The sequence below is a fragment of the Embiotoca jacksoni genome, unplaced genomic scaffold (assembly GCF_022577435.1).
Source record: "Embiotoca jacksoni isolate LCO1_2020_lvr unplaced genomic scaffold, fEmbJac1.0.p SCAF_16, whole genome shotgun sequence".
In the NCBI taxonomy this organism is placed as follows: Eukaryota; Metazoa; Chordata; class Actinopteri; family Embiotocidae; genus Embiotoca; species Embiotoca jacksoni.
In genome coordinates, this window is record NW_027185296.1 from 3,783,197 (window position 1) to 3,797,965 (window position 14,769).

Genomic DNA, 14,769 nt, shown 5'->3' on the forward strand with positions numbered 1-14,769 from the left:
GGACACAACAGGAACACCATGAGGTCCAAATTCCATGAAGTGTATCAAAACACCCTCTTTCTAAAAAGACAGGAGACCAAACGTGGATTGACAAGTATGACACTGTTAATTTGCTTGTACTTGAAGTAAAAATCACACTATAAAGAAAAGTCATTAAAAACAGACCTTGGTGGACTCTTAACAATATATTCAGTATCAAGATCCATCTACTTAACACCGATGTTTCAACCATAGACTGTATAGCTGATGTTGGGTTTTTATGTTCGACGCTAAGCAGACCCCTGCATCTTGCAAGAGCTTATTACATATATATAGTCCATGTGGTCCATGTGGACAGCACAGAGTTGCTTGTTAATGTTCAAAATAAACAAAACTCAGTGGGCCTACAGTAGTGTAGGAGAGCAGAGCTACTCACCATGGACTGGTTGACTGGTTGGACTCACCAACACGTGTCCGTTGGTGTTCATGGCAAAAGTCTCGTTCACTTTATCTTCATAACTTGCATTTAGCACGCATCCAGGGTGTATTTATGTCCAGCACTCACATCATGTATAGGGAATGACTGTAGCTTTACACCAGAGCTAAATTTATTGAAATAACCTACCTAATTAGGCCTCCAGTAGTATATAAATTCTGCCACCTCGGGAATTTTGTCAGATCACCATTACATGAAAATATGTATGAATAGCTCTTTGTCCGAATTTTTTAAAATTTATCACATAAATTACATATTGCAATCTGTTTCTGTTTTGTTTCTGTAAAGTTGAATGAATTGCAGAAGACTATAAGGTGCTGTCAATATTTTCACCTCAAACCCAGTAGATGGAGACACAATAAGAGAGATTTTCCTTCCTTTTACTTTGGTGTCAAGAGCTGCTTTGTTTGCAACATACTAATCAGGTCTGCACAACTGTCAGGAAGGTGTTTTTTTTTTTTTTTTTTTTTTCATAAATAGGTTGAGGTAAGTGATGAAATGTGCCTTCACTCTTATTAGTCCAGGGCAATCAGATGTTCCTTTTTGGACTCTTTTGGCTGCATGGCTAGCACAGCCAGTCTCTCAGTCAGTCCACCACTTTGGTCCAGACTAAAATATGTCAACAGTACTTGAAATATGACATTTTGTGCAGACATTCATGGTCCAAAGATAATTAAACTCAATGACTTTTGTGATCCCCTCACTTGACCACTAGCTCTTTGGTTGGCATGTGAAATACCTCAAATATTGGATGGATTAATTTGGGGTATTCATTTCTTCAGAGGATGGACTCTTAGAACTTTGGTTAGTCTCTGACTTATGAAACTGTGATGTTTTAATTTGGCCAATACTTTGATTCACCTGCAACGCTGATGGCATTCCCATGTCATGGCCGTAGACACATACTGAAAAATGAACTATATTCTTAATCAATAACAGAATATTCTACAAGAATAATCCAAGTAACTAACAAACAAATATTAAGATGAGCTTTTCTGGTTTAGTAGTTACCAACAGTTACATTTTTTGAAGATCAAAGTCAAGTAAGACTACAGTTAGTTACTTAGAATACAAAATTACAAAGTGCAAGTACAGCAGATATGAGATAAAACCACAAATCTCTTCCTGCCCTTCCAGAAGTGAAGTCACTACAAATCTTGACTTTGCTGCCGAGCTGCAGTCTTTATTCAAATTCCATGCCTTCTAAAGGTCAGGTCTCAGGTTCAGTCCAACAGGCTCAGAGGGACTGTGAACTGATCACACACACAATTACAAAATCGTCCTCTTTTTAGTTTCCCTGACGTCTGCTCTGACGTGAGTTTGTGATCTGAAAGGTAAACCAGGCAGTGATAGATCATCCTCTAAGCTGTTGTTATTGTCACATAATTCAGTTATCACTCAAGTGGCATGACCTTACATGATCACATTTTTCTGTGATGATACACAAGACAAATGTGAGATACTTGGCCATCACCCAAACTGCTTGCGTCCAGACTGCTGAGGATTTTCCGTGGACTGACCCCTGTCATCAGTTGTCCCCTCTCAGCTGCTTGATCAGCAGTTGTGACACACTTTGCAGCTTCCTCCTCTTTGCATCAATTCTGATCAATTAACAATTTCCAAACTGAGGGGAAGTTTTTGGTCAGGCTGGGTGAAGATTGTATGAGAGAGACAAGTAATAATGGGAGTGAGGAGACGAGTGAGAACAGAGTACATTTGTTACCTGTGAATTTCTGCTCAATAGTGTTTTTGTGATTAGATGGAGATGCGAAGAAGGAAGCAACGGTGCTGCTGGCAAAAAGCCACCATTATAGGTTATTTTGCCATTTTGCTCAATCTACTCTCGGCTCCATTTGAACCCCACTGAGGTAGTCAGTCTATCAGAGCAGCCCCATTTGATGCAGCCAACAAAAGAATGTGATTGTGCTCCCGTGGCTGTGACCAGCCTCTCTGCTTGCTTGTCAAGTATGACACCACACTTGAAAGTGTAATGTCACCTGAGACGATTGCATCAGGAGTTACCTTGTCGGATAATTAGTGACCATTAGGACTCAAAAGAAAGGTTTCCTCACCACTTCCAGATGACAAGACATTCTGTTTTCACAATGAGAACAGACAGCAGGAGCTAATTCAATTACAGACTTTGAGAAAAAAAAAAAATTTTGATGTGAATGGGGAAGAAAAGTATATTTTCTCTTTAATCCCCTTCTGTTTCGGCTGCTCTACAAGCTTATATTAGTGAAGCTACAGGGTCATCTCAAGCCAGGATTTATACTGTATTTTTTTTATACTCAATTGCAAACAAAAAGTACATGTTTTAGTATATTTAATTAATTGATCATTTTTCCAAAACTGATACTGTAGACAGACGTCCAACATGCAGGTCTACAAGTGCTAGTGTTCGATCATTGTGAAAAAGACTCAGCAGCATTTTTAACACACATATGATTTATTCTCTGCATGGTTTGTTAAAAGGACAAGTATCAATAGAAAAGTGTTGTCAGTCTCACGTCTAAAACAATTTTCCAAACACGGAGGTCCCTTGTACAGCTACCTGTAATTTCCCCGCACACACGTCATTTGTGCTCCTTCAAACTGATGTTTAACACAGAGAGTGACGTTTGGCTTTATCCCAGGTGCTGCAGTCTTTGTGAACAGCTGAAGTATAAGAGATTGTTAGTTCACTTTGTGGATAAAGGCATTTTGGCTTTTTGCATATTTTGTAATCAGACTTTGTTGTGTTAGTTACTGTTAAACAGTTAAGGATTGGACACTCCAATTGCCTTTGTGTCTCTCAGCTTTTTTTTATCCCTTGATTTTATTTGTGTTCTTTTATTTATGTTTTTATGGATGAGTATTATTTGTGTTTAAATTTATTTAGATCTTCTGTTAAAACTTGAAATAGTGTGAATATTTGAAGTTTGGCGATACAATTTCTTTTATTTGACCAGATGCTGAAAAAGCATCTACTCTTTGCCTCTTTGTACATTATTAGGTATGAAATTCTGTTTTCAAGCAAGAAAAATAATGTGACTTATATTACATGACAAAAGGAAAAGATACGAAACAAGTAATCCCGATGTTAGCATTTTAGGGGGAGCTCTTAATATTAAATTATTTGTAACATAATACCTAAACTATTATATAATTCTGGTGAAACACTTCACTATTTCTTTGTAGCTATATACAATTAAATACATACAGGAAATATACAGGGGGTGCATATTTTCTTCCAAATTCCAATTCCTGTGACAAATTCTTTGCAGATGACTGACCCTTCGCCAGACTTTTCTTTATTCCACTAAGTTGTAATTGCAGAGAGAAAATGCAACAGAGTGGAGATGACATTTAACACAACTTCTTTTTAAGGAATTACAGAAGAAATTCATCTTTGGAGGATAAAAAAAAAAGTCCACATTTCTTTATATTACAAGTATGATAAAGCATTAAAGCTTTATCATATCAATGTGCAACAATATTTTGGATGTAAAGAAAATGAACCCAAACCCAAATTCAATTATATCACTCTGTTTAAAGGTTTTATATCAACACCCCAGAACAATTATGGTTGGAAATGTGATAAAATAAAAATCATACATAGCAGTTTGATCGGATGAAAGGGGTGACATATTTCTCTGTCTGACAAATAACACATTTGCATGATTCTCATTGCATGGATAGAATCAGTACAAATCAGTTTCCTAAAGATAATTATAATGTGTCCGCAATGAGAAATAATTCCATGCATCTCCTGGATGAAATGTTATTTCCCTTTAGCCTGAAGCACGACGCAGATGTTGTCTGACTCAGTCGCCTGGGACCACAGACAATACTCACTAACTTTTTCATTAAGCTGTTTCAGGCAGCGGGCTGACGTCAGGAGACGATAGCAATCGTTGACCCCAGAATCTTTGACAAGTTTAAAGAGTCTCTTACTGCGCTCTCTGGGGAACTTAAGAGAGGAAACTGATGTGTTGTGAGTGTGTGCAGCTAGTTTATTCTTTCTGCTTCTTTCTTCATCCAGTAAATGTATGCACCCTGTCAGTAACGTTCCCTCCTTGTTGTATGCAAAGAGGCGTGCAGCATGTGGAGTACAAAGGTGACGTCTTTGTCTTTTAACTGTGAGTGGGGGTGGGTGAAGGAGTGGGCTGAGGAGAGCTAGTGGCTGGCAAAGCACGGGCGTTTGTAGGTGAAGGCTAGATTTAAGATTGGCAGGTGGAACGGGGTTTGGAAGACAAGAGTATGGAGAGCTAAGTGGCTGAATACCATGCAGAGCAGTGCTGGGAGATGAGCACAGTGACTGTGACCTTCAACCATGTTAACAAGAATGGGACGGATGGACAGATAGAAGGATGGACAACCCAAAAAACATAACTGGAAGGTGTCAATGTGGTGGTGTCAAGCTTAAAGTCTAACACCACCAATTTTACATTTCAAATTTTGTTTTTAGTTTGCTGAACATGTGAAAAAAGTTGTATAAATCCTTTTGTGGAGCAAAGAGAAATCTCATAAATGTCACAAGTGATGTCAGTTCATCAGTTGGGGATGAGGACTACATTTCTGAAAATGAAAAAAATCTGTCTGTGGAGATGGAAAATAATCTTACCAGACCTCTGTAACCTTTTCCTTATCACAGACTGGGGCCAGAGGCTTAAAGCTACCTTTGCCCAAAACACCAAAATCTCTGATCCAACTTTTGCCAGTCGAGTCACATTGTGGGAAATATAGGCAGCAGGATTTGAGCAAGAGGAATAGATACAGGGATTAAAAAAAGACATGACATTTCTGGTTCAGACCTGCTCATTTAATTTTGATCGAACTCTTCACTGTTTCCACTGAGTACAACAATGTTATTGAAGTGCAATTAGGTTTTGGTGGCGTACCTTTTTAAGAATAGAAAAACTTGACTTTTACTGTATTTAATTCATAAGTGCCTCCAAGCTGTTCACCGTTTTTAAGGTAATAAATTCTTTCTTCTCCAGGGCTCCCAAATGAAATACCTGGCAATTGAACAAAAATGACTTTTTGCAACTTTTAACAGGAAAAAAAAATATATATTCTAAAATTTCTGTGCACATCACAATTCAAAAGAAATTTGTTAGAGTTGGTAGCCAAATCAACTCTCCTCACCAAAGATGAAAGCCTAGGCCTGCATAGTGGGTGTAAATTAGGCTAGTAATTCAGTTTAAATAGATGTCTCTGTTACACCTCATGCCTGTTAATGTCCAAAGAACAACTATGATAGTAAGATTTTCTGTCATTTAACAGACAGTTTCATCCTTCTTTAAGGAAAGGAAAAACAGACCTAGTCAATGAAAGGGGACCACAATAATCCACTGTACAGCTAAAATTTTGGAAATTGTATAACATCTACATTTGACAGGAAAACCAGCATCTGTTATCAATATGAAGCATGCCTGTCTCTGCTTATAGCTCAACACAGAGGTTGGAATTAATATTTGTAGCATACTTTGACATTAGAAAAATAAAGGTCAAAAGCCTAAATAAAAGGATACACTTAGACTTGGTTCAGTCAAAACCAGTGTTGATCTTACAAGGAAACAATACATTATAGTTGTCAGTAATATTTTGAAAAATACCTTCCTGGAGGGTGTTTGACATTGGATCATGAATATTAAATGGATGATAATTCTTCCCACTCCAAAATAAAATAATTAGCAGACAAAATGATAGGCAACGTGAGAAAATAATAATAATAATAATAATTTGGAAGTAAGAATACTTTTAAAAATTGTCTTGTGAAATTAAATTGTAATGTATTTTTGGGGAAAATAATGTGGAACACGGCTGATGTTATTGATCAGCAGTTATTAGCAACCAAGCAGCAGCATGTTGATAAATGTCTCCAAACATGGAAACACAAACTTGCATTAGGCGATGTGCGTAATTACACTATTTCATGGCATGCGTATTTTAGCAATTGTTTATCAGAACTCTGCTATTTCCATTTTATTTCCCAGCCAGAGTGTTGACACGAGCACAAAAGAAGACACACATCATTTTTTTTTTGTTCAGCCTCCAAGGTGCGTTTGGGTTTGAGCTGATCCCTCGCTGCTCGTCTGCGCACTCTCGCCAAGACTTGGCACCTGCTGAGCGCAGACGAAACAAGAACAGGAATTAAGGAGAGCGTTTTGGGGACGTTCAATGGCATTTACTGCCGGACTGACAAGACGTCCCTTTCTTTTATTGATCTTTACAAAATACAGAGTGAGGAGGCTGTTGACTTATGGCGAGTTGGCTGAATGAGGACCAAACACGAGGTAAGGAATTACACCTGACTTTGACCATTCACTGAAAGTAACAAAAAGTGATTGTTATTTGCCTTTGGTAGTCTTGAAAAGATTTTTTTGGTGATGACGAAAGTAGCGTTCATTGCTAATAGTAATGCTCTATCAATGCTTGTATAGTTACCATCGCAAAGGGACTTCCCAGGAACAAAGTCACGCCTCAAACTGAGTGTGGGCTTTGTCATAAAATTATGTAAACACTTTACTGTGGGACAAATCTAATTCTGTAAGTGAAATTATACGTTCTGAATAAAAAAAAGACCATTTTTCAGACAGTAGATTTCTTACAAGATTAAATTCAAAGGCCATTTTTAGCCTTAAAATGTATATCCTAAATCCATCCATCCTACATAATTCTTTCCTTCAGATTTGATGCCAGCCATGACGGCCAATGGGACCTCAGAGACAGGCTGCAGGTCAGAGGTCAGGCCCGCAAACAACACCTGTAGCCAGAGGGAACTGTCTGTCACCGCATCTGTCATCTCTATGACTGTGGGCATCTTCTCCAACAGCCTTGCTCTCTTTATTCTGGCCAAATCTTACAACAGGATCCGGATCAAGTCCAAGGCCTCCTTCCTGCTTCTTGCCAGCAGCCTGGTGATCACAGACCTGCTGGGTCATGTCATCAACGGCTCCCTGGTGCTTTTTGTCTACGGCTACCAGAAGAAATGGGAGAATTTTGATCCTCACCGCATTGTGTGCACCATATTTGGGGCGTGCATGGTGTTCTTCGGCCTGAGCCCCTTGTTCCTGGGAAGTGTCATGGCGGTGGAGCGCTGTATCGGAGTCACCAAGCCCATTTTTCACTCCACGGCGTTGACTTCCCACCACATGAAAAGGCTGCTGGGGCTCACCTGGCTGCTTGCTGCCCTGGTGGCTGTGCTGCCTGTGCTGCTGTGGAGGCCCTATAGGGTCCAGAGCTCCAGGAGCTGGTGCTTCTTCCACATGGAGCAGCCCAAAGACTGGCTGGACGTGCTCTTACCTCTGCTTTTCTCTATGCTGGGGCTCCTGGCGCTGCTGATCTCCATTATATGCAACACTTTAACGAGTTGTACACTGCTGCAGGCCAGACTGCGCCGCAAGCATCACTGCAGGGGCACGTCATACCATATAGAGATGATCTGCCAGCTCCTGGCGATCATGCTGGTATCCTGCGTGTGCTGGGGCCCATTACTGGTAAGAACTTCTCTGCAGCGCACGTTTTGACTTTGTCACATTACTTCAAAAAACAACAGAGTACAGAATGACACTGCAGGAGCTCTTTCAAGGAGTTCAGTCAGCTGGTAGTCGCACATTCCTCACAACATGAGGCATTAGGAATAATTTGAAAATCTTTTTTAACAATGGATCTCATTTTCTTTTAGTAATGATCCATCTAATTTTATATTTACATTCCTGCATTTAAATACTTTCCTCATCTTAAACCACATATGTTATTACCCAGTGTGCTTGTGATGTATTTAGAACATCACTGAGCACAAAGTGACTGGGAAAGTAAAATGAGTTTTGAAATAAGACAGTGATCTGACAGATTCCATTATCTGTGATATGTGAAGAAAAAATGACTAAAGACAACTGCTTACTGCTGTTTTTGCACCAAATATGACTCATAGATATCATCCATCTCCATTAGACAAACTGGAAAACATAATGGATGCTTTACAGATTCTTCTGTTTAACAATGATCATGAATTATTACTGAATTTAAACATTTTGCATATTTAACTAAAACGATCGAAAGGAATGGTTTCAATCAGAGAGACCAGTTTGGTGTTACCTAATTGTCCCTTCTCTTCGCAAGCACAACCAATCGAAACTACAATTTGTAAATCATTTAGTCTGTTTCTGTCTGTTAAGAGATTTATTGAATATCATAAAAGGCTTTTGATATAATCCTACATTATTCTGTGCCCACATCAGATCTATGTCATCATTCTGAGTACCAGGGCCAAAGATGAGCCTGCTTCACTCAGTCTGCTGACGGTGGTACGTATGGCCACATGGAACCAGATCCTGGACCCCTGGGTCTACATCCTGCTGAGGAAGGGTGTTCTGAGGAAAATATTCAGGTTGTTTCACACCTACTGGGGCTCAAAGTCTCATTACCTACACCACTGGCAGCACAATATTCCCCGCAGCTCAGTGGAGACCAGCAACTCCGGTGCTGGTCCATCTGACTGCTGCTGCCATGGCAGACCTCTGCCAGACACTGCCATCAGATCCATCACACCTGAACCCTTGTCCGAAAGGTTTGATCACATAACACCTGGTCACTAAAAAAACAGGGCGGAGCTGTGAAGATGTGGAGGAATTTATGTTAAAATCATTTGGAATTTTACAAGTCACAGATCACTTTCAGACATTCTTACTTTCAGTGTTTTTATTGGAAAAGATGCCATCTTTATTTTGAATACTGCTGTAATTTCCACATGGCAGCTGTAGTCTTATTTTGTATTGGTATTTGCTGAATGTGTTTCATTCTCCTTTGATTCTTAATTCATTGTTGCTGCTACTGGCACTGTGTTTTTGAACTCACATGTGAATAGATAATGCAATGTGGATTCTAACATAATGATTTCCATCATTCAGCTAATACACAAGGGATCACAACATTTTTCTGTTGTATAATATAATCATTTTCCGGGTGGTTTATGTGGTTTATGTAGGCAGAACACAAACGTCTGCTGCAGAGTGTGCAGAATAATGTAAGGCACCTGAGCTGTAATATGTCATATAAATTAGTCAGGGGCTTTTTGGTGACAGAACATATTGCTGCATTTGTCATAATAACATTAAAATCAGACCAGGGTCTCTCTACAGATTAGACATATGCTGTTATTACTTTGCAAATGGGTTTTGCATCAGTGCTTCTGTATCATATCCTCACTTTTTCACAAAATCTTTTTAATGTGTTGGTCTTGGACTGTGTAATAAAAAAAATGAAAATGGAAAAACAAATCAAAAACATTAAAGAGCAAAATTGCATACATATTCTGCACTAATGGGTGGTCGTAAAGTTGATGTGCGTTAGGAAGGAGTTATTCCGAAAACCCCCCCCAAAAAAATTTTGGTGGAAAATCTGGACTGGCTTTGGCTCCCTGAAGAGTGGTACAAGAATCATTGTCGACTCGTTCATTAATTCAATAACATTCTGTGAGAGGAGTTTGAGATGTTTTTGGACCCCTTTATACAGTTTTTTTTTCTTCCCATAAAACCTTCTGCAGAGTTTAAATGCTCTTCTCACAGAGGGAATATTCAACCTTTCCAGTCCTCAAAAAGATCAGTTTTCCACAATCAAGTCATCAGATTTGGGTGTGCTATGTCTTCATAACGTAACTGGCCTTTATTTGTGTAATATATAAAGTCTCCTGTAGGTGACAGCATGGTGCCAAATCCCTGCAGCTGGTCGGAAACGAAGAAGAAGAGTACAAAAAAAAATAAAAAAATCAAAAAAAAAAAATCCATATGATGTGTGACGTAATGTCTTCCTACTAACCTCCATATTTCACTGCCGCATGCCACTGTGGATATTTGAGCAGGTTTGTGCTGATTAACGTTGCTGTGTGTGAAGTGTGCGGTGTGTGAGCACCGTGTGGTTGTTGGGGTTTGGTCGGAGCAAAGCTGTCGGGCTGAGCAGAGCAGTGAATCGGTGTGTGTGTCCACTGTGTTAGGCCCCGTGTTGTGTTTTCATCTTCAAACACACACACACACACACACACACACACACACACTCAGCTGGCATGTTGCAGCTATGTCCTTACTGCTTTGTCTTGTCGATAAAAAAAAAAAAAACAAAAAAAACATGTTTATTTCTGTTCCTGTTTGGTTAATAAGCTGTTTTCTTTTGGAAGAGGACTCCCGTTTAGCTCATGTTGTTGCTGCAGGTAGTTTTGCTGCTTATACACGACCGGAAAATAAGCAGCACGTCAGTATTTTAGGGAGCTGCACAAAACTTCTATCAGTGTTTTGTCGTTTTTTTTTGTTTGTTTTTTTTCCCTTGCAGGTGAGAACATGAATCAAGAAAAACTGGCAAAACTTCAAGCCCAGGTGCGGATAGGAGGAAAGGTAAGTAACTTCAGACCGGGGAAGTGGTGCATTGTTTTGACTGTGAAGGCGTAACGTTGAGTTGTTTCAGTGACGCCACCTTAATAATGCACAAAAGGCAAGTTTATTTGTATTTAAGCAACAACAAGGCAGCTCAAAGGGCTTTACATGAACCGTGAAAGACATCAAGACAAAATGTAAAAGCAGCAGATAGAATTCAAAATGTAAAATAGACCATAACGATAGTAAATACAAGAATAAAAGCACAGACACCGTATGAGACACGAGTAAATACACAATCTAATTAACGGCAGTGGTAAACAGAAAGGTCTTCAACCTTGCTCAAACGACCCGAGCATGGCAGAAAACCTGTAGTTTTCTTCCAGATCTGTGGAGTATAAAAGCTGAACTCTTCCTCTCCATGTTTAGTTTTGACTCTGGGGACAGAGAGACCTGTCCCAGACGGCCTGAGGGGGTCTGAAGGGTTCATAACAGCTGCAAACCTTTCCATGATTTTTTTTTTAAACTTAACATTTGGAATTTGAAATCAATGCTCTGACAGACAAAGAACCAGAATAAAGATCTAACAAGTGGAGTGATATGATCCACTCTCCCAGTGAGGACTGGAGCAACAGCGCTCTGAACCAGCCGCAGCTGTGTGATTGATTTTTTTTTTTTAGGGAGGCCTGTAAACACAGCATTGCAGTTGTCGAGTCTTCCAATCCTGCGAAGAGATAAGTTTCAGGACTTTTATTGTGTCATCTACAACCGCAACGACTGACGATTATTATCACTTTATCTGCTTCTTATTTCCTAAACAATTGTTTTGTCTGGTGAATATAAGTAAAGCTGCAATAATTAGAGAGTTTGTTGATGAAAATTTTAAAACTCATTTTGCTTTTCTTGATCTGATATTAAGCGACTCGAAATGATGAATCGATTCTCAAAATGACTGGCGAGCAACTGATAGATTCATCTACCGATTGTTGCCGCTCTAACATTTTTTTGGTCTTGAGTTGTTGGTTGGGCAAATCAACACTAATTGATTTACTGTTAAATTGCAAACTTGACCAGGAAAATAATCGCTTAACTGCTGCCTTAAAAGTAAAAAAAAAAAAAAAAAGATAAAATAATATATTTTGCCTGAGCCGTCTTCAAATTTCATGTTTTGTCTGACAACTGTTTGCTGCAAAATATGACCAAAAAGCATCAAATCCTTCTTTTTATATACTTAATAAAACCTAAAATGATTAATTGATGATCAGAATAGTTGCCATTTAAATTTCTGACAATCAATTAAGAGATGTTTGCAATTATTATTTAATCTCTAGTGGCATCCTTGGAATGTTATGGGTGTGTCATTTAGATTTCTCCTCCTCATTATGTCACCGCCAATAATCAACTTTTAACTGTTTGAATACAGATCATCATTTCGCAGTAAAGAAGTTTTATGGATTTAAACAAACAAACAACATCAGGGGAAGTATACCCATCTGAAAGGCCGCTGCACTAAACTGTTCATCAGACCGTGAACAGAACTGATGGGTTCATAAGTGTTGAATAACGAATGTCCTATAATATAATAAAAATGAATTTCCCCATGTCTTTCCTATTTCTCAGACCACTGTCACTTTTAAAAGTCACTGCTAGCTTGATGTCGTTGTGTCCTTTATCGGTTGCAGGGCTCTGCACGCAGGAAGAAGAAGGTGGTTCACAGAACTGCAACAGCTGATGACAAAAAGCTTCAGAGTTCACTAAAGAAGTTGGCCGTCAACAATATTGCCGGAATAGAAGAGGTAAAACTGATTCAGGTCCATTCTGCTAATGCATTCACGTGTGTCCTCGTAGACCGTCCGGCTGTCCCTCGGGTTGTTCCCTGTTTGTCAAGAAGCAATTAGAGGGACTGGTCAGATTATCGTGGCAGCCGAACATTCAGCCACGTCATTAAGATCGGCGAGCTCCTTTCTCCTCAGGTGAACATGATCAAGGATGACGGGACTGTGATCCACTTCAACAACCCCAAAGTTCAGGCCTCTCTGTCCGCCAACACCTTCGCCATCACGGGCCACGCTGAGACCAAGCAGCTGACGGAGATGCTTCCCGGCATCCTCAGTCAGCTGGGAGCAGACAGCCTCAGCAGCCTGCGCAAACTGGCCGAACAGTTCCCTCGACAAGGTGGGTGGTGTCCGGAAGAGACCGGCCTTTTGGCATTTCGCTAATCATGTAAAAAGTAAGGCATTGTTGTAACAGTTGTGTGTTACATGTTGATGGTCTAAGGGGAGAAGGAATTGATGAAAAGGTTTTACTACGTCGAAATAATTTGTGCATGCAGTATTTTAATGTTTACCAGCTCAGCTAGTTTGTGACAAAAAGACAAAAGTGTCAACGTACATGTTGGAAATTCCAGTTTCACTGCTATTAAGGAGACAGTTCATATTTTGCCTTTTAGTTTAGTTACTTCCTGTTTGTTCCGGACACCAGAATTTGGTTACACTTTCATTTAGTCCCTTTGTGGTTTAAACATGACTATATATGCTGTGTGCAGTGAGGTCCGAAAATTCAAAGTGCGTCCCGTCATTAATTAACATCATTCTGTGTTTTCTTTCCAAGTCGTGTGTTTTTATTAAAGGCATAATGCAGCATTAACCATATTACTGCTGCATAGTAACCATTTCTGCTTTTTTTTTTTTTTTTTAGGACCAAGAATATCTTTGTGCATGAAATACACGGGGCTGGGGTTTTTCTATAGATTTCTTATTTGCAACAAATACCATGAACATACAAATGTGGGTGTCAGCATCTGAATACTTTACAAAGCCCCGCAGCTAATAAGTTGTAAGATCAGGCTTCATTAGGATTTGGCTAGGTAGGTGTTACTTGGTGATCAATTGACTTTTGGTTTTAATCTTTAAACGGAATTTGTTGACAATAAGGAAAATACAGAATAACAGTAGACTAATACACAACAGCCAAAGATAAAACTGTCATATATATTTCTATCTATTCCGTCTCAGCTCTCGACAGCAAGGCTCCAAAAGCTGAGGACATCGAAGAGGAGGATGATGATGTTCCAGGTATGGATGACTACATGTATAGCGTTAAACGCTCTACACAGCTACACAAGCTGAACTGCACGTTGCATACATTAAAACAAGTTGGGTTTTTTTCTAGCGTATTATTTGTTTTGATGAAGATTTACTCTGCTGAATTGTCTTTTGTCCGCTGTAATCTTTGAAAACATGTTATTCAGTTCAGCACATTTAGTATAAAATTGCCTGTGTAGTGGAGTAACTGCCATGTACTGTTCTCCTCCCATGTAATGATTTACTATGCGTTTTTATTTGTTCTGTAGATCTGGTGGAAAACTTTGATGAGGCGTCAAAGAACGAAGCAAATACTGAAGCTGATGCACACGGACTGGACAGCAGTAAAACCTGAGACGTCCCCCCGTGTCTTTTAAATCGAGTAATCCAGACATATCGGACACCACCACCCCCCCACCCCCCAAAAAAAAAATTCCCAGAGACTTTTCTATTTTGCGATGACCCACAGATGTCCCAGTCAGACTGGCTTGTGCATTTAAAAAGAAAAAAGAAAAAGAAAACCTCCCTTCTGATTAAATCTTCACAGTGTCAGTCATCATCAGGATTACAGTGGTCATTAAAGCAAGTCTTAAGACATTTCTTTTGTTTGTTTGTGAAACAAATTAAAGGTGGTTAACATTTTTTAAATGGTGCTGTGGTCATTGAAAACATTTTCTGACTGTTGATTTTTCTCCGCAAAACAGAAGATTCTGTGTAGTTTTCAATCCTAATTCAAAGATGCTGACTTGCTGAATGAAGAGCTGTTTCCTACACAGGTTGTGCAGAAGGCTGGGTTTCCATATCTGTCGTCATAGCCTTGGTGTCCTGGCTTGTGCGCCGTCCTGCGGGCTGGAGACGG

The 14,769-nt window shown here is 39.4% G+C and overlaps 2 protein-coding genes across 2 annotated transcripts; both read left to right on the top strand.

The window, feature by feature from the left end:
• Positions 1–7,164: 7,164 nt before the first annotated feature.
• Positions 7,165–10,790, top strand: ptgfr (prostaglandin F receptor (FP)). The gene is made up of 3 exons (XM_069151081.1): positions 7,165–7,959; positions 8,704–9,032; positions 10,787–10,790. The coding sequence occupies exons 1-3, from the start codon at positions 7,165–7,167 to the stop codon at positions 10,788–10,790; spliced, it is 1,128 nt and encodes a 375-aa protein (XP_069007182.1).
• Positions 10,218–14,552, top strand: btf3l4 (basic transcription factor 3-like 4). Its single transcript, XM_069150361.1, has 6 exons — positions 10,218–10,322; positions 10,787–10,848; positions 12,510–12,623; positions 12,801–13,002; positions 13,842–13,901; positions 14,180–14,552. Exons 2-6 carry the CDS (start codon positions 10,795–10,797, stop codon positions 14,263–14,265), a joined length of 516 nt encoding a protein of 171 aa, XP_069006462.1. The 5' UTR covers positions 10,218–10,322; positions 10,787–10,794; the 3' UTR covers positions 14,266–14,552.
• The last annotated feature ends 217 nt before the right edge of the window (positions 14,553–14,769 follow it).